Source organism: Cynocephalus volans, chromosome 10 (genome assembly GCF_027409185.1).
Source record: "Cynocephalus volans isolate mCynVol1 chromosome 10, mCynVol1.pri, whole genome shotgun sequence".
Classification (NCBI taxonomy): domain Eukaryota; kingdom Metazoa; phylum Chordata; class Mammalia; order Dermoptera; family Cynocephalidae; genus Cynocephalus; species Cynocephalus volans.
In genome coordinates this window covers 59,463,632-59,482,309 of record NC_084469.1, presented here as the reverse complement: position 1 = coordinate 59,482,309, position 18,678 = coordinate 59,463,632, and the positions used below count along the sequence as shown (strand labels likewise).

Here is an 18,678-nt window from a genome sequence, read left to right as displayed (position 1 = left end):
AGGGGAGGGGCTTGAAGGCTTCATTCTGCGCTTGCGCCTAAGGGGCGTGGCGGTCGCACCTGCGCGAGTTGGGGGAAGAAGGAGGGGCGAGGTGACGCAGGCGTAATAATACAGAAGGTGCCAGAAAGATCCAAAACAAGTGGCTGCGGCCGTCGTCCGGGAGTCATCGGACGCCACAATCCGGTGAGGAGCCAGAGGGGCCTAAGGACGGCTGGTGGAGGATATACGAAACTACGTGGACGCTGGGGAGAGCGTGGGACCGCCCTTACAGGGCGAAGGGGTCGGGTTCGGCCAGTTCCACCTGTGTGGAGCTACCTTGGTTGGACCCTTTTGTAGGGGGCGGAGGGTCACTTTCGGACGGTACTACTTGGGTGGAGCCGTGGGGCTAATCGAACAGTACGAGTGGACGGAGCCAAGGGGCACGTCCGGACAGTATTACCCAGAGTCAAAGGGTAGTAAGCAGGGTCCCCCGGGATGGGCCTCGGGCCGAATCACTTGGTTGGGTCCGGAGGTTAGTTCGGAACGTACCACCTGGGGAGGGGCGTTCGGGCGCGGCGGCCCTACTGGTCGGAGGATGAGCGGGGTCTGGTGTTTCGACCTGTTACTAGGGGACCTCGAGCAATACCATTCCTTTCTGAGGGAGGGGGAGGCTTAGACAGTCGGATGTGGGAGCGGCCTTGCCCAGCGCGACGGGGCGGGGGAGATGCACTGGTGGTGTGAGGTCCGGGACCCCGCGTCGCTGACCACTGCTTCCTTCCCTTTTGGGTTCTAGGCCCCAGTTCTGAGCTTGTTCCGCCCCCCTCGCCCGGGAATGGCGTTGTCCGGGTCGACCCCGGCTCCGAGCTGGGAGGAGGATGAGTGCCTGGACTACTACGGGATGCTGTCACTTCACCGTATGTTCGAGGTGGTAGGCGGGCAATTGACCGAGTGCGAGCTGGAGCTCCTGGCTTTCCTGCTGGACGAGGCTCCCGGCGCTGCTGGAGGCTTGGCTCGGGCCCGCAGCGGCCTGGAGCTGATGCTGGAGCTGGAGCGCCGCGGGCAGTGCGACGAGAGCAACCTCCGGCTGCTGGGGCAACTCCTGCGCGTTCTGTCCCGCCATGACTTGCTGCCGCACCTGGCGCGCAAGCGACCCCGGCCAGGTATGGTTGAATGGGAGGATGCTGGACTTTCGGTGGGGAGAGAGCCTTGCTCCCGCTGGGCCCCCATGGTATCCTGATATGGACAGTGTCGTATCAAATAGCCGGTTTTCCAGTCCATTCCCCCCTATTCCCAGAGTATCAATGAGCAACACAAGAGGGAGGAGACATGGCTTTGGGAGGGGTGTAGAATTTGGCCATGTCAATAATGATGATTATGGCCACTGTTTATAGATAGCTTGTTTCATGCTAGGCACAGCATGTGCCTGTTAAGTCCTTCATGAACTATCATCTTTTGTCCTCCCAGTAATTCCATGAGGAAGTCCTGTTACTGTCCTCACTGTACAGGGAAAATATATCAGGTTCAGAGAAGTTAAACAGCTTGCCCACATATAAGAACTAAATCCTGTGTAGGAGATACAAGGTGATGGGACTGACAAGGTGCTTGTTCCATAAAGGTTACATTTATTGGAGGAATCAGACAATAAAACAGGTAAATAATTTATTCTTATATTTGGTTGTAGAAAGACTGAAAGTAATGGAATAGAGAGAATAGGGAGGGCAGCAAAGTGAAGGGAAGATATCTTAGATTGGATAACCACTGAGGAGCTTTTTAAGAAGGTTATATTTGAACTGAGGCTGCCCTGCCAGCCATGCATTGATCTCAGGGGAGAAAATTCCAGGCAGAGGGAAAGGCAGGGATCCAAGCCCTGAGGTAGGAATGAGCTGGGCATCATCAGAGGCCAGCGTGGCAGGAGCAGAGGGGATCCAAGCAAGGGCAGAGAGGTAGGTGAGAAGCCACGTCACAAAGGGGCTTGCAGATAATGTACCTAGAAAGTATGGAAGCCAGGATTCAAACTTGCCTTGCCAGAGTTGATGCCATTAATCCTTGTGAGAGAAGTGCTCCTGGAGGGTAGCAGAGCTGAGAAGGTAAGGAGCTGGGAGGGTTTCAGGAGCCCTTGTATGCTTAGGCTGTTGAGCCTTTAGTGGGGTTACTACAAGTGCAGTGGCTAGTTTGGGGAGGGGGCAATATGGCCAGAGTAAGCCCATGGGATTTGGTTTACAGGAGAAGGGCAACTCTAGGGAAGGCTGACAGTGTTTTGGGGAAAACATATCTGAGGGTCAGATTCTAGAAGAGAAGATTTGTGGAGGCTGTAGAAAGGTCTGCTTACTCCTTGGGGCCTCAGGGAGAGCTGGGGAGAGTGGATGGGAGCAAGGGGCCTTTGCAGAGATTCTCACTATGCTTGCTTGGAGAATAACCCTGACACTTGTAGCTGCTATAGACATGGGTTGGATGGCCGCAAGAGGTGATGAATCTTCTGTCTCAGAAGGCATCTGAGCAGCCTTTGGGCAGGTGCTTGGGCACTGTGTGGTACAGGCATTCTTCTAGGGGAGGTGATTGGGAGCTGGGCCTGAGAGGGGTGGGAGGCTGTGAACGCTTCTTCTCTTTACACAGTGTCTCCAGAACGCTACAGCTATGGCACCTCTGGCTCTTCAAAGAGAAAAGAGGGCAGCTGCTGTCGCCATCGGCCATCAAGCAGTTCTTCAGATTCTCAGCAGGGTCAGTGGGAGACAGGTGAGTCCAGCTGGATGACAGTGTCCCTCTCTTCCTTTTGGACCCTAATGAACCTCCCCCATCGTTGCCCATGAAGGAAGGGGCCCAAGGGGTCATTCTGTCTCATGTTCTCAGTGTGTGTATGTGTTTATTATTGCTACAGGAGCACATAGCCTTTTTTTTTTTTTTTTTTTTAAAAAGATGACCGGTAAGGGGATCTTAACCCTTGACTTGGTGTTGTCAGCACCACGCTCTCCCAAGTGAGCTAACCGGCCATCCCTATATAGGGATCCGAACCCGTGGCCTTGGTGTTAGCAGCACCACACTCTCCCAAGTGAGCCACGGGCTGGCCCTAGAAGCACATATCCTGAAGCAACATAAAGAATTGTTTTACATGGTTTCATATTTCATTTAAATGGCATTACATTGTGGGTATCATCTTTTATCTAGCTGTCTTTGCTGGACGTGTTTCTTTCTTTCTTTCTTTCTTTTTTTTTTTTTAAAGATGACCGGTAAGGGGATCTTAACCCTTGACTTGGTGTTGTCACCACCACGCTCACCCAGTGACCTAACCGGCCATCCTTATATGGGATCTGAACCCGTGGCTTTGGTGTTATCAGCACCACACTCTCCCGAGTGAGCCACGGGCCTGCCCCTGTAAAATGATTTTCTAATTTTTTTCTTTTTTCTAGCTTTGTTAGCTGGAATTGTATCAAGTGGAGTTTTCCTTTTTTCCTGCTCTCCACCATCTCTCTTTTTTAGACTCACAAATTATTTATTTCTGTTATTATAAATGATGCCTAGTGGCTGTTGTCATGTGTGTCTCCTGGTGTGTGTGTGCAGGGGATTTTCTGGGGTCAGACCTGGAGTGGGCCTCCTGGGTGGTGGGGTGTGCTTGTCTGCCCTTCTAGATGATGCTTGTCATCTAGACAGGGCCACTGAGGCAGGGAAGCAGAGGGGCTCACCCAAGGGCTCATAGCACTGAGACCAGCCTTGAGCTCTTCCCTTGGTACCCACCTGGGCATCCACCTGTCATCGTGGTCCTCAGCTTGCCCCATCTGTCTCTCCTTAGGCTCCTCCCCTACCAAGCGGCAGCGGCGGAGTCGGGGCCGACCCAGTGGTGGTGCCAGAAGGCGGAGGAGAGGGGGCCCAGCCACTCCCCAGCAGGAGCAGGCTGGGCCTGTGTCAGAAGGCAAAGTGACCTGTGGTAGGTGTCTGTGGGCCTTGGTAGTGCATGTATGGTGCCCAGGGCAAGCTGTAGAGTCAGTCAGAAGGTGGGAGAAATCTGCTTGGGGTGTGACACACCTGGCAGATGGGCAGCAACTCTTATCTACCCATTGAGCACAGTGGAATTCTTGTTCTTTCTGCTGCCATCTTGCTTTTCTATATCCTACCATTGTTAAAGGATCAGATCATGTGCTACCTCCTCCAGGAAGCCTACCCTCACAACCCCTTTCCCCAATTTCATTTCTTTATTCAGCAGACATCTGCAGGGCTTTACTTAGTGGACAATCACTTCTTGTGCAGTGGTGGAATATCACAAAGGTAAAGAAAAAAAGACAAGGACCCTGGGTCAGGCTACCTGATTCACATCCTGGCCTTGGCACTTAAATAAGCTAACCTTGGGCAGGGGAGTAAACCTCTCTGTGCCTCAATTTCCACAACTGTGAAATGAGGCTGATAATGGTATCTCCCAACTAGGGTTGTGAGAGAAAATGAGTTACCCCATGTAATATGCTTGGAATATGCCTGGACTGAGACATATGAAGTGTGAGAGTTTGCTGTCAGTCACACTGTTCCTATTCATTGTGCTTGGGGTGGGAATGCAGCATTGAGGTCTCTGCCCTGTGGAGCTGACCTTCTAGTCCAGTGACAGAGCCATGAAACTGAAGGTACTTTAGACAATGATGAGTGCCATGAAGAGAGAGTGGGGAGCAGGTATGGGCCTGGGCAGGGGCCCGAGCAGCTGGGCCTGGCAGGTGGGAGTTTGGATTTTATTCCATTTATTAAGCTCTCTTTTTAAGCAGGGCAGGGACGTGATCTGATACCTCTTTTTTTTTTTTTTTTTGTCCTTTTCATGACCGGCACTCAGCCAGTGAGTGCACCGGCCAGGTCTATATAGGATCCGAACCCGCGGCGGGAGCGTCGCAGCGCTCCCAGCGCCGCACTCTACCAAGTGCGCCACGGGCTCGGCCTCTGATACCTCTTTTTAAAGGAACTGTCAGGCTGGCTGTTTAGCTCACTTGGTAGAGCTTGGTGCTGATAACACCAAGGTCAAGGGTTTGGATCCCCATACTGGCCAGTGCCAAAAAAAAGGAACTCTGACCTCATCTGGGAAATAAGTTAATGAGTGAGTTAGGGTTTGTAAAGTGCTTAGGACGGTGCTGAGCATCTAATATATGCTCTGTTAGGTGCATATTAAGAAGATTAAATAATGCAGAAGCAGGGAAATGAGTGAAGAGGCTGTGCAGTCCAAGGAGAAGTAGAGGGCAGAGATCTGGCCTAGGATAGTCACATTGGAGAGCGTGATGAGGAGTGGGCTAAGGAAATATTTTGGACATAGAGCTGACTGCAGACGGGGTGCATTGGGGGCTCTGCTCAGGCCTTGCCTTTGAGAAATTTCACCTGGTCCTGTGGGGAGGACATAGACATAGGCCCCCACTCCCCCTCCATCTCTGGTACTTCCTTCTTTGAGTTAGGCAAGCCTGGGGATGAAGAGGACATCAGATATGGTGTCCGAGCTTCCAGAGCTCCCAGGCTGCAGGGAAGACAGTCCAGGAAAGTGGCAGCCAGGCTGGTGTGACAGGTACCACAAGTAGTGTGAGCACAGGGACTCGGGTGTGTAGGGGAGACCTCTGGCCAGCCTGTTTCCCTGTGGAGGTGCCTCTTCCAGAATAAGCTTGAGGAAGCAGAGGACCTGGGAACGGCATTCCTCGCAGAGTGAACTGTATGTCCACAGTGGGATGTAATTAGGGTTGAATCTGTCAGGAGCAGAGGCTTTGTAGGTGAAAGCCCGGGAACATGAGGCAGGTGGGGGCCCTGAAGGTTTGGACTCTGTTCTAGGGATTGGGAGAGCCATGGAAGGGATCATTTGCTAATTCTCTCACTTAATTTTCATTAATGAGTATTGTCTATATGTCAGGCACTGTTCTAGGTATTGAGGACACAGAAATGGACCATGTAGAGAAAGTCCCCAGCCTGGAGAATTATAGTCGGTGAAATAGGTAACTGGTAAACAACCAGTATATCATGTAACGTCAACTATTAATGGGTGCTGTGAAGAAACAGAAAGCTAGTGCACTTTGTTGAAGCCGGGAAAGCACCCTTGTGGGGGGGGCTGAGACTGAATGATGTGAGGAAGGAGCTTCCTGGGGTACCTCAAGGGTAACTCGGGGGGAGCGGGTTGACGGCTGGTGCCCAAAGAGGAGAAAGGGCTCAGGGAAGGAGGCTGATGTGGAAGCTGATCAGGAGACAGGAGGAGCTGGCGTGATGGGATGGAAATATAAGCAGGGTGCGGAGAGTGTGTGCTTCCTCCCTCCTCCTGCAGAGTGGGTGCCCCTGCTCCCCCTAGTTCCCATCGTGGCCCTCTAGGCAGTGGAGGTCACGCGTGCTTCGTAGATGAAGCTGCAGATACCTGTACTGGGTGCCGTCAGGAGGAACAGACCAATAGAGCCAGCCCTGTGTCCTCAGACAGCTCCAGGCTTGAGACGGTGGCTGCCTGGTGTTGACTCCTCATTCCCCCACCACAAAACACCCAGTCAGGCAGTAATGACCAGAGCCACCAGGCTGGCTGGGCAGGCAAGGGAGTCGCTGCCTCAGGGAGGACAGGAGCAGGTCTCCTCCCTGAGGCCAGGAGGTAGTTAGCCAGGGTGTGGCTGCGTTTTGATGGGAGACTGGTGAGCAGGTCTGACTGCTGACTCACTAGGCAGGGTGGGGCTCCCCCACTTTGAGCCCCAGTATTCCCCTCTGAAAAATGGGAATGGCTTTCGTTGTTTTTTTTTTTGTTTGATTTTTTTGGCAGCTGGCCAGTATGGGGATCCAAACCCTTGACCTTGGTGTTACAGAAATTAATACCACATTACAGTATCTTAGCCTTAATGAAGTAACAAGGCCCAGTGCCGGGGTGGAAGGAGGCCCCTCCTGACTTGATTGAGGAAGAAGCCTGCCATTCTTATCCCCTTCTCACCTGTGAGAGTTGATCTGCAGTCAGCTGTCCTCGTTTGAGGGATAGAACTAGACTAAACTCCCAAGTGTCTGAGAGTGTGAGGGAGGGGAACTTGGGGATCCAGGGCTTGGACTCAGGGCCTTGGAGTTTCCACATTCCTTAGGGTTGTCCACTGGGTACTGTGCTGGACGTGTTACTTACCTGACCTTGAATTCTCAAGACAGTCATTGAGGTAGGGGTGACGTCCCCCATTGTGCTAAGGTGGAAACGGGCTGAGGGAAAGGAAGTCACTAGAATGAGTGTTGGGCATAGCTGGGCTGAAACTCGGATTTGTTCATTTACTTGTTCCACTTATGTTTGTAGAGTGCTGGCTATGTGCTAGGCACAGCAGGGATGGGAGGCCCCTGCCCTCATTGAGCTTGTGTTCTGATGGGAGGAGGCCAAGAGACAGAAATTTCAGATATCAGGGAAAGGGTGTCCCAGATAGAGGGATAACAGGAGCAAGGGCCTGAGTGGGAGAGTGCCAGGGGTGGCAAGGAAACTGGCGAAGCTGGAATGGAGGGAGCAAGGAGGAGACTGCTAGGAGATGAGGACAGGAGATGTGACCAAGGCAGATCCTGCAGGACCTTGTGAGCCATGGGTCTGGGCTTAGCATTTTTTTTAAATTATGGAAAACAGTTGGAGGATTTGAATGACAGGATCCGCTTTGCTTTCTCCTTCCCCAAACTTTTCTATGGACTTTTTCTATGGAAAATAATACCAAAGCAGATAGACTATCATAACAAACCCTCAGCTCCCCTAAGTTTCAGTGGTTGTCAACTCATGGCTGATCTTGTCTCATCATCCATGTTATTTTGTAGTTACAATGGTTCATGTTCTACTGTGTATCTATAAAAGATAAAAATTCCTTAAAATATTACCACACCAGAAAAAATAACAACAATTTCTTACCATCAAATATCTAATCAGTACTCAAATTTTCAATTGTCTCATAAGTATCTGGTTCTCTTAAGTCTCCTAATTGCTAGGATTCCCCTGCCATCTCTCTTTTCCTTCCTTGCATCGTTATTTATTGAAAGCAGTTGTCCCACAGCTTTTTCCAAATATTGGATTTTGCCAATTGCATCCTGTGGAAGAGTTGATTTAACGTGTTCCCCTGTCATCTGTATTTCCTGAAAATTTGTGGTTGGGTCTGGAGAGGCCTGGTCAGATTCTGGTTTGATGTTTTGTTTTTTACAAGTTCACTTTCTGGGTGGTATTGTGTTTTTCATCAGGAAGCAAACAAAGCCTTATCTTTCTCTTAAGTTGGCGGCAACATCTCTTTGCCTCAGTTCATTAGTTCAGTAGGAGCTGAGAACTTTGCATTTGACATGATGATGCTGTCTGTATTGTGGGGAAGAGACTGGAGTGAGGCAGGCGTGAAGGCAGGAGGCTGGGGAGGGGTCCTTCCATTGTCTAGAGGAGAGCAGTGCTGGCCACATTGTGGCAGGAGGGGGTGTCTTTCCATTGAAGCATACTGGCTGCCTCTCTTCACCAAGGCTGGAAACTCCCCACCAGCGCCATAAGAGACAGGTTCTCTTTGTCCCCAGGCCACCCAACTAGGAATTCTGAGAGGGAAGACCTGAGTGAGGCTCATCTCTGGCACACCCAGCATAGCGTCTGGCACCTAGCCCAGGGCCTGCTCCCTTGAACCTCACTCTAGGAAGCCCCTCCCACTTCCCTCTGTGTCCCATTCTGTCCCAGAAGAGAGACCTCCTGGGGTATGAGGTGGGGTTGGGGGACAGGAGGGTACTGGAGCCCACCTGAGTGCAGGAGGTAGGAGCAACTCTCCTCCCTAGAAAGGCATAGCCTCCCCACTACCCATTAGGGGCAGGGAGCATTTCTCCACAGCTGCCAAAGTGGAACCGATTCAGCCAGCCCCCAGCCTAGGTCACATAGATAGATGCTGGGTGCCCTTCTGGCCTTGCCCCTCGCTGACACACCTGGACTAGTCTATCCACTTCTCTCTACCTCTACTGTTCCCATCCTGGACAGCCACCTGCAGCCCTTGTCTGTCTGTTGCCCTGGCCCTATTCCTGCCAACTTGCCACTTCTACAGAGCAGCTGGAGTTGCCTCTGAGTTGGAGGCTCTGTCCTTCCTGCATTCCAATCACTGGCCTCAGTGTTTATTTGCACTCAGCCATGTAATCTTCACAGCAGCCCTGTGAGAGCAGGTGCTGGGATAAGCGTTGTTTTACGGAGGAGGCCACTGAGGTACAGAGAGGTGTGGTTACCTTCAGAGGCCCCAGAGCTGTGGTGCTCTGCTGCTGAGCGAGACCACACTCCCTGAGCCACCACCAGTTCTGCCCTGTACCCTTCTCCTCCACCACGTTCTGGCTGTGCTGGCCCCTCGGCCTGTGAGAGCCCCAAGTTCATTTTCTTTCTGGACTTCCTCGAGTGCCCTTCTCTCTTCTGGGAATGCCATTCTTCCCTTTCTCTTGTTTTCCTCTCTAAACCTATTTGTTTCCTTTACATTTCACTTCAAATGTCATTTCCTAGAGAGGTCCTGTCTTATCCTTTCAATCTAAATTATAATTTGCTCTATGTAATTTTCTCTTCTGGCTCTCAGGATGTCTTTTAATTATGTATTTATGTGTATGATTGTGAGAGAGGCAGCAAACAGGATAGGGCTCTGGAGAGCTCTTTAAGAGTTCGGGCTCTGGAGCCAGGTACCTCAGATGGAATTCTGGCTCTGCCACTTCTACCCGTGTGGCCTTGAGCAGGTGATGTAACCTCTGAGCCTTAGTTTCCGCATCTGCAGAAATGGGATAATAACAGCATCACCTCATAAGGTCGTGGGGATGATCAGAGGATCAATAGATGTGAAGTAGTAGATAAGTGTTGTCTGTTGTTATTTTTTTGGTGAGGGTAAAGGAGAGATTGCCTGAAAGGCCCGTGATTGTGATTCAGGGCCAGGGATGGAGCAGTGGCTCAGATACAGCTCATCTTCTCTTTTTGCCCAGTGGAGCCTCCTCGTCCTCTCCCTCTTATCTCCCGTGATTGTGTTTTCCAGATCAGAGGTTGGTCTATGTGCTGGTGAAGGATTTCCTCACCTGTTAACAGGGATAATGGAAGTGCTCTGAGGATTAGGTGGGCTAGGGCAGGGAAAGCCCTTGAGTAGCGGCTGGCACACAGGGAGTCCTTTCTAACTGTGAGTTACTTGTTTCCCTGTCTCACATGTGACAGGGCCCTTGTGTCACCCTAGTGTGCCTGGCACTCACTAAATATCTGTTGAATTGAGAGATTGAGTGGGGACACATGAGTCTGCCCTGGTCTTGTCCTCTGTTCACCCCTATGGTGGGGGCTCTGGGTGAATAGACAGATGATTTATACCATAGGTCTAGATCTATGCTGAGAAGGTTGTGCCAGGAAAGGATTCACCTGGGCAGGATGTGAGGTCCTGTGAGCTGAGCTTTGGTGAGCATGGTGGACAGGTGATTTTGTGAATAAGGCTTGTGCTGAGAGTCACTTTGTTGTGACTTGATGTGGCAGGGTATCCGAGGATGTAGCAGGGATTGTAGGAGTTGTAGGATTGTAGCAGGGATTGGAGGGGTTGGCTCAGGGACCCAGGTGAGAGAGGTGAAGGCCTGGATGGGGACCCTGGATGGGTAGAGGTGGATGTCAAAATCCCACTTCCTGTTTCTGGGTACCTTCTGTGTCATAGGCCCTGAGTCAAGCATTCTACGAGTTGCCTTACTTAATCCTTGTGACTTTACCATGCAGCAGGGACCTCTTATTTGTCTGTTTATGTTTTTCAGATGGGGAAACAGGCTCAGAGAGGTGAGGTCACATGCCCAAGGCCTCATAGCTAGAGAGTAGCAGAGCTGGGACTCACCTCAAGGTCTGTGGGACTCTGCCTCTACTCTGGCTCTGCCTCTGCTGACCAGCCTGTGTGGCCTTGGACAGGTGCTACTCCTCCCCGCCTCCTGCTCCCCTGCCCATATTGATCAAGGGCCTGACCAGACACAGGAGTCAAGCATGTGGGCCCAGAGGGCTTATTTGGTCCTCAGGATGGAGGGAGCTGGGTCTGAGTGCCGTGGGAGGGCCTGGGGGCTGAGGCCAGGCAGGCTTCCTTGGGCGTTGAGTAGATAGAATGGGGTTTTCCTTGAGGCAGAAAGAGGAAGGGTTTTGGGTGGGAGGAGGAAGTAGGTGGGGCTGAGAAGTCATCTGGAGGAGCAGGGCATCTGCGTACCACTTTCAACTCTGTTGCTGACACAGTCTGTGAAAGGTGAAGGGAACCTATAGCATGAGACTTCCCCTCCCAGAGCTTTGGTTTCTTCATCTATCAAATGGGCTGAATGTGGCCTCTGTCCCTCAGAAGTGATTCTGCTGAACTTCCAAGGATCAAGCACTTGGCACATTAGAGCTGTTGGTGGCTGCCATTCTTGGAGCGCCCATTGTGCACAGTGCTAGCCTCTTTCTAACCATTGCTCTCTTTTTAATTCTCTCAACAGATCTTTATGGCAGAGGTTGTCCCCTTGTTTAGGCAGGAATCCACAATCAGAGAGGTTGTGACTTGTCCCAGGTCACACAGCTACTGCCTGAAGCCTCCTGGATTAGAATCAGCTCTGTCAACTCAGAAGGCTGCTCTTTGGGGCATGGGAGGTTAAATGACTGCTAACCACCGTGCCATGTGGCCTTGGGCAAGTCAGCTTACTTCTCTTGGCTTCCATTTCCTTATTTGTAAATTAGGGGTGATAATAGGGCTTCCCTCACAGTGTGGTTTGTGGATTAAGTGAGTTCATGTGATTCAAGCATTTGGAGTAGTGCCTGACAGTCAGTGCTCTGTAAATATTGGCTGCTGTTATCTCCAGCTTATAGGTGATCCTCAGGACAGCCTTGTGTTTGGTTGTGGAGAGGTGCTACTGTTAGTAGCCCCATTTCACTGGTGGGAATTCAGAAATCCCAGGTGATATGCCCAAGTTCACATTACAGGGGTAGTCTCAGCAATCATGTGTCCTGTCCCTTGTACAGAACTGTCGCCCCATTTGGGCAGATTTGGGTAAAGTTATAAGTGACAGAAACCCAACTCAAACTGGCTTAAGCCAAAATGAGAATTGATTGTAGCTGAAAATCCAAGCGCATTGTGATCCTGGGTTTACATGATGAACTCAGAAATCTTTCTCTATTGTTGGCCCTGCGTAGGCTTCATTCTCTCCTCACTTGATAGCACAATGGCCCCCAGCAGCTCTGGGCTTATAGCCCACCATCTTAGCAGCTTCTGTGGAAAGAGCGCACTTGATTTGCAGTAGAGCCAGCACAGTTTGAGTCTCGAGTTTCCTGGGCCTGGTGGGCCCGTCTGCCTCCTTGGTGCTTGCTAGGGTGGATGAGAGGGATGGGGATGTGGTTGGGCCCACATCGATCTTACTGTTTGAAGATAGGGCATGGGGTAGGGGCATGAGGCTGGTTGCCTAAAGACAAGTCCATTAGTTCATGTGTTGTTTCTTTCACAAATATTTATTGAGCACCTACTGTGTGCCACAGGGTATACAAGTGGACAAAACACAAAAATCCCTTCTTCAGGGAGCTTCTACTGGGAGAAGACAGATACCATAGTAATCATGGTATAAAGGGTGATATAGAGCCTTGGGAAAAAATAAAGCAGGGTATGGGGAACTGGGAATGCTGCAGGAGGAGTGGTGGGTGGAGTTGTAAATAGGTTGGTTCAGGTGGGCCTAATTGGGAAGGTGGCATTTGGGCAAAGACCTGCAGGAAGTGAGGGAGCAAGACCCTTGGAGATCTGGGAAAAGAGCACTCCTGGCCAGGGAGAGGCAGGGCCGAGGTGGAGCCAGCCTGGTGGTTGGGAAAACAGCGAGGAGGTGGTGAGGCTGGAGAGGAGGACTTGAGGTCAGGGAGAGGTAATAGAGACTGGACCCCACAGGAGCTGCGGAGGCTGTGTCATGATGTCATTGTACTTGGATGTGGTTACCGGAAGGGGGCAGCGGGAGGACCCTGGAGGGAGGAAAAGTGGCGGTCCCCCTGATCTATATGTTGACAAGTTCCTCCTTTCCCTGCAGACATCCGGCTCCGGGTTCGAGCAGAGTACTGTGAGCATGGGCCAGCCTTGGAGCAGGGTGTGGCCTCCCGGCGGCCCCAGGCACTGGCTCGGCAGCTGGACGTGTTTGGGCAGGCCACAGCAGTGCTGCGTTCAAGGGACCTGGGCTCCGTGGTGTGTGACATCAAGTTCTCAGAGCTCTCCTATCTGGACGCCTTCTGGGGTGACTACCTGAGTGGTGCCCTACTGCAGGCCCTGCGGGGCGTGTTCCTGACTGAGGCCCTGCGTGAGGCTGTGGGCCGGGAGGCTGTCCGCCTGCTGGTCAGTGTGGATGAGGCTGACTATGAGGCTGGCCGGCGCCGCCTGTTACTGATGGAGGAGGGGGGTGGGCAGCACCCGACGGAGGCCTCCTGATCCTGGATCTGGCAGGACTGAGTCTCCGGGCCATCTTCTCCCCTGGAGGATGACCATCTCTGCTCCTAGAGGACTGTTACTGCAGCAGCTCTGAGGACTGCAACAGGACGGTCGGCCACTTGACAGCCCCTCCCACAGGATGTGGGCTCTGGGGCCTAAACCACTTCCAGCTGAGTTTCCTTCCCAAATTCCCCCCCCCGCACCCCCAGGTGTGTTTCCTCAGCCTCAGGAGGCCAGCGGCTCATGCAGATCCCCAAAGGGAAGGGGGCATAGCCATGCACTTACCAAAGGCCCCCTGCACATCCTTTCCCTGAATCTGGACTGTCTGTGTGCATGGTAGTGCACGCTCACCCACATACTACCCCCTCTGAAATCTCCTCTGAGCCCCGGCTCTGGCCTGTTCCACACACTTCTTTGGCCTAAAGGCTTCTCTCTCAGGATCTCCAATTTTACCACCCCCAACCTGGGCTTCAGCCATGCCAGTGGGCACTGGAGCTGGGGTGCACATGGGGCCTGCTCACCTTGCCGACACATCTCTAGCCAGGCAGGGCTCTGTGCAGCTTCCAAACACAGATCTGGCTCTCTTCACTTTCCCCTCCTCCCCAGAGCTGGATGAAGACTTGCACCTGGACTGAGTATCACACGTGGGTGTTGTGGCAGCATAGACCAAGGCTTATTGTTGCTTATGGGGCCAGGACCAGAAAACAACTGCCTTCTTGGAAAGGAAAGGCAAGGGCTTGGGAGCTGATGGGAAAGACCTTTTATAAATGGCACCAATAAAACTGCCCTGGAAGGGGCATAGGTGGACATCAAGGCTTTCTAGAACTCTGTTGGTAGGGGAAGGGGTATTCTTGGCTCAGTGTTAGGGGTTGGAGGGTAGGCAGGACGCCTGATCATCTGCCAGCTACTATCATATACTTGCTCTTTTGGGGCCTCACTTTTTTCATCTGTCAAAAGACAAAATACTGCCTTGTAGTCATAAACTTACCCAACCCTGTTCACATATGCTTTGCTCTTGTATATCCTCCTGTGTGGGTGGGTGGGGGTGTCTCAGGATTTTTAACTTGTTCAGTGAGGTGGGCCAGCCACCCCCAAGGTTGATGGAGCCCCAGGGTTTGGGAACTGAAAGATAGGCAGCTAAGGGTTTTCTCTCCTGGAATTTCTCTCCACGATTCCCCAGCCCTCGTACCCTCTGGACGTTCACCTTCTCTTAACCTGGGTCTCTGTTCTTCCTCTTTCTGAGGCCCAACACTTCTTCCTGCTGCTCTGCGGCTACAGCTGAGATTGTCGCCTCTTTTGCCCCTTCCCCAACCCCTGTGTAAAGGCTCAGGAACTCAAGTTTCTTATGCAATACCCCACGTTTTCCTTCCTGAGGGGGAAGTTGGGCTGCGGAGTTGGGTGTAGGGTGGGCAGGGATTCCCAAGGGCCTGCTTTTCCTGGGGGAAAATGTGCACCTGCCCACACCTTGGAACCTGTCCTGGATCCCTGACCTGTGTTTTTTTTGTTTGTTTGTTTTTTGTTTTTTTTTAAAGATGACCAGTAAGGGGATCTCAGCCCTTGACTTGGTGTTGTCAGCACCACGCTCTCCGAAGTGAGCTAACCAGCCATCCCTATATAGGGATCCAAACCTGTGGTCTTGGTGTTATCAGCACCACACTCTCCCAAGTGAGCCACGGGCCTGCCCTACCCTGACCTGTGTTGATGTACATGGACGTAGTGGCAAGTCTAGGAGTTGAGTCCTGTCCACAAGCCAAAGCCTGGCCCAGCCAGCTGCTGGGTGATCCCACACCCTGTCTTTATGCTCTTTATGGGAGCTCTCAAGTTCTACTTGGCACCTACTCAAGATCTGTTTAATACTTAGCCACTCTGTGGATTTTATCCCCATTTTTGATAGGAAATGATCTCAGAGGGGAAGTGGCTTGCCTGAGGGACACAGAAGAACTGAGGAGAGTATCTCTACCCTAGTGACAGCAGTTAGGTTGGGGAGTGCGGTGGGGCTTTTACTTTCTTACTCCCACCCTTCACTGGAGCTGGGGGGCTCTCCTTGGCCTGCGATAGGATTTGTTTTCATGACCTAAAATTTGAGGCTCTTCTCTACTTGGGGTTTACCTGTGTGTGCAGGTGGGCGCTTCTAACTACTGGACTAAATTCCAGGATCCACCTCTCTCTCCCTCGATCCCTGAGGCTTGTCTCTTTCCTCATGAGTGATGGGTCCCGCCTCCTGGCTGGACACACTTCCGGTCCCACCCCCTGCTTGCGTTCCACGGTGCATTAAGTACGGAACCGCGAGGCTGAGGGAGCCCGCGCAGGCGCGGTGCTTACCAGAAAGTCGGCGTTGGCGGGAACCACGAGGCAATCTCTCGCGCCTCCTGAGTGTCCCTGAGCGCACGAGCTGTGGAGCTCGCCTAAGCTCGTCCGGGTGTGCGAGGGCCGCTGGGGGAGCCGGACAGACCTTCGAGGCCCAGAAGTGGGTCAGACCCAGGCCATGGGGACAACCCAGGCAGATAAAAAAGCCTCAGAGGTCGAGAACAGGATTCTGTGGGGCAGGGCACAGGGGCCTGTGGAACTCAGAGGAAGGTGGGCCATGGTTCGACAGAGGAGAGGAGCCTGGGACTGGCCCTTGGAGGATGAATAGGAGTTCAACATAAGGACAGGAGATATTCCAGGCAGAACAGCCTTTGTGAAGGCTTTGGAACATTCTTGAATGGGGTGTAGAAAGACAGATGGATGGAGTCGAAGTTAATTGGAAATGCAGAGCCAGCCAGCCCCTTATTTGGTCAGCAGTCATTTGCTACCATGTTCTTAAGTGTGGGGAGCAGGAACCGGCAGAGAGACAGACAGGGACCCTGACAGTTACAAGATAAGGTGGTAACATAAGGCAGGCCCAGTGTGACTGGGGCATGGCAGCACATGTTTCACAAGGCCTCCCGTGTGCCAGGCCCTGAGCTGGGCTCTGCTGGGCACCCTGAGAAGACTCCAGCCTGGACACTGGCTCTGGAGAGCTCCTGTTCTGGTGGGTGAGGTAGACTGGGACACAGTGGGTCACAGCCCAGAGTGGTCAGAGCCATGACTGAGCAAATGGCAAAGGCTGGAGGAGCCCAGAGGACACTGAATGGAGGGACCCAGGAGGGCATTAGGGATGGGGAAGCTCCCTGTTCATTTTATTAAAAATTACCACCACCACCACCACCACTAATATACATTTTCGTTGTGAAATATAACATTCAGAAGATTATATAAGACAAATGTACAGTTAATGTTACCAGAGAACACCTGAGCCATCTGTGCCAAGAAAATCATTACCAGCACCCCAGGAGCCCCCTTGTCCACCATTTGTGTCTTCCTGATCACAACCCCCATCCCCTTTCCCCTAGCTAAAAACACCATCCTGACTTTTATAGTAATTAATTCCTCGCTTTTCTTTAACTTTCTGGGTTTTCTTTTTTTAAAAAAGATGACCGGTAAGGGGATCTTAACCCTTGACTTGGTGGTGTCAGCACCACGCTCTCCCAAGTGAGCCACGGGCCAGCCCTAACTCTCTGGTTTTTCATTACTTAATGATATGCATTGCATAATGTTGGGGGTACGTTCTGAAAAATGCATCATTAGGCAATTTCATTATTATATGAGCGTCATAGAGTGTACTTACACAAATCTATATGGTATAGCCTACTACACACCTAGGCTATAATGGTATAGGCATTACAGTCTTATGGGACCACTGTTGTATATGCAGTCTGACATTGACCAAAATGTTTTATGGTGCATGACTAATTTTGTTTCTTCTTGAACTTAATTAAATGGAGTCATACGATATGTGTCCTGTTGTGTCTGGTTTCTTTTGCTTCAGTGTTCTGTTTGTAAGAATCTTCCATGTTGTGCTTATCTGTAGTTGACTCATTTTTATTGATGTATAGTATTTCATTATATGAATATACCACAATTAGTTTGTACATTGAACTGTTGACAGACATTTGGGTTGTTTCCAGTTTGGGGCTTTTATTAATAATGCTGTTGTGAACATTCTTGTGCATGTTTTTTGGTGACCAAATGCTTATATTTCTGATGGGATACACCTAGAAGCAGAATATGCTCAGGTTTAGTAGGTACTGTCTATATCATTTCCTATAACTGCTATAACCAATTACCACAAACATGGTGGTTTAACGCAACAGAAATTTATTCTCTCACAGTTCTGGAGGCCAGAAATCTAAAATGAGTTTCCCTGGACTGAAATCAAGGTGTCAGCAGGGCCATGCTCCCTCCTGACGCTCTAGGGGAGAGTCCATTCCTTGCCTCTTCCAGCTTCTGGTGGCAGCCAGCATCCCTTGGCTTTTGGGGGCATCATTCCAATCTGTCTCTGTGGTCACATTGCCTTCTGTTCTGCCTGTGTCACATCTTCATCTACCTCCCTCATAAGGATACATGTGATTGCATTTAAGTCCCACTCAAATAATCCAGGACAATCTCCTCATCTCAAAATCCTTTTATCACATCTGCAAAATCCTTTTTGCTGTTCAAGGTAACATTCACAGGTTTCAGGGATTAAGTCTGGACATCTTTGTGGGGGCGTTTTTCTACCTACTGTACTGCCAAACTGTTTTTCTAAAGTGGCTGTACCAGTTTACTCTCCTACCAGCACTGAATGGGAGTTCTCTTTCCTTCACGTCCTCACCAAGACTTTGTATTATCAGGTGCTTTAATTTTGCTGATCTGATGGATGTGCGGTAATATCACTGCGGTTTATTTTTGTTCCCGCTGATGATAAATTTCTACTCACTCTTTGTGTTTGTTTTTGGCAGCTGGCTGGTACAGGGATCAAACCCTGGACCCTGGTGTTATCAGCACCACACTCTAGCCAACTGAGCTAACCGGCCAGCCCTCTGCTCATTCTTAAATGAGGAGTAGGAGATATTTGAGTGGATATAGTGGACAAGAGCATTCTAGGTAGATGGAATAGCATGTATGAAGGACACAGGAAACATCTGTTTAAGTTGAATAAGAGGTTTTTTAAATTTTGTTTTTTAGCATTAGGTTATTTATTTATTTACTTATTTTTTTTTAAAAAGATGACTGGTAAAGGGATCTTAACCCTTGACTTGGTGTTGTCAGCACCATGCTCTCCCAAGTGAGCCATGGGCCGGCCTCTTAGCATTAGGTTATCTAAAGAGAATGCAGAGAGATAAATGGAACAAGATCGAGGGTAAATAAAATGCAGAGGTAGACTTTTGTTTTTCTTTCAACTACCAAGTCATTCAACAAACATTTACCAACTTATGTGAGAGTAATTCAAAAATTTTGAGAAAAATAGAATTAAAAGATAATGTGAAACTTTCCATGAAGTTTCTGAAGTACCCTTGTACTTCTCTTCTAG

At 50.8% G+C, this 18,678-nt stretch overlaps 1 protein-coding gene across 2 annotated transcripts; it reads left to right on the top strand.

The window, feature by feature from the left end:
• The first annotated feature begins 78 nt into the window (after positions 1–78).
• Positions 79–14,111, top strand: DEDD2 (death effector domain containing 2). Of its 2 annotated transcripts, none has more exons than XM_063111269.1 (5): positions 79–183; positions 773–1,139; positions 2,593–2,712; positions 3,764–3,898; positions 12,913–14,111. In XM_063111269.1, exons 2-5 carry the CDS (start codon positions 812–814, stop codon positions 13,302–13,304), a joined length of 975 nt encoding a protein of 324 aa, XP_062967339.1. In that variant the 5' UTR covers positions 79–183; positions 773–811; the 3' UTR covers positions 13,305–14,111. The 2 variants fall into 2 exon arrangements, with proteins under 2 accessions (XP_062967339.1, XP_062967340.1); XM_063111270.1 differs by lacking the exon at positions 79–183 and adding an exon at positions 282–511.
• The last annotated feature ends 4,567 nt before the right edge of the window (positions 14,112–18,678 follow it).

Coding starts and splice junctions, on each gene's coding strand:
- DEDD2 (XM_063111269.1), top strand. CDS start 812: ATGGCGTTGTCCGGGTCGACCCCGGCTCCGAGCTGGGAGGAGGATGAG. Junction 1,140..2,592: donor GCGCAAGCGACCCCGGCCAG/GTATGGTTGAAT, acceptor CTCTTTACACAG/TGTCTCCAGAACGCTACAGC. Junction 2,713..3,763: donor GCAGGGTCAGTGGGAGACAG/GTGAGTCCAGCT, acceptor GTCTCTCCTTAG/GCTCCTCCCCTACCAAGCGG.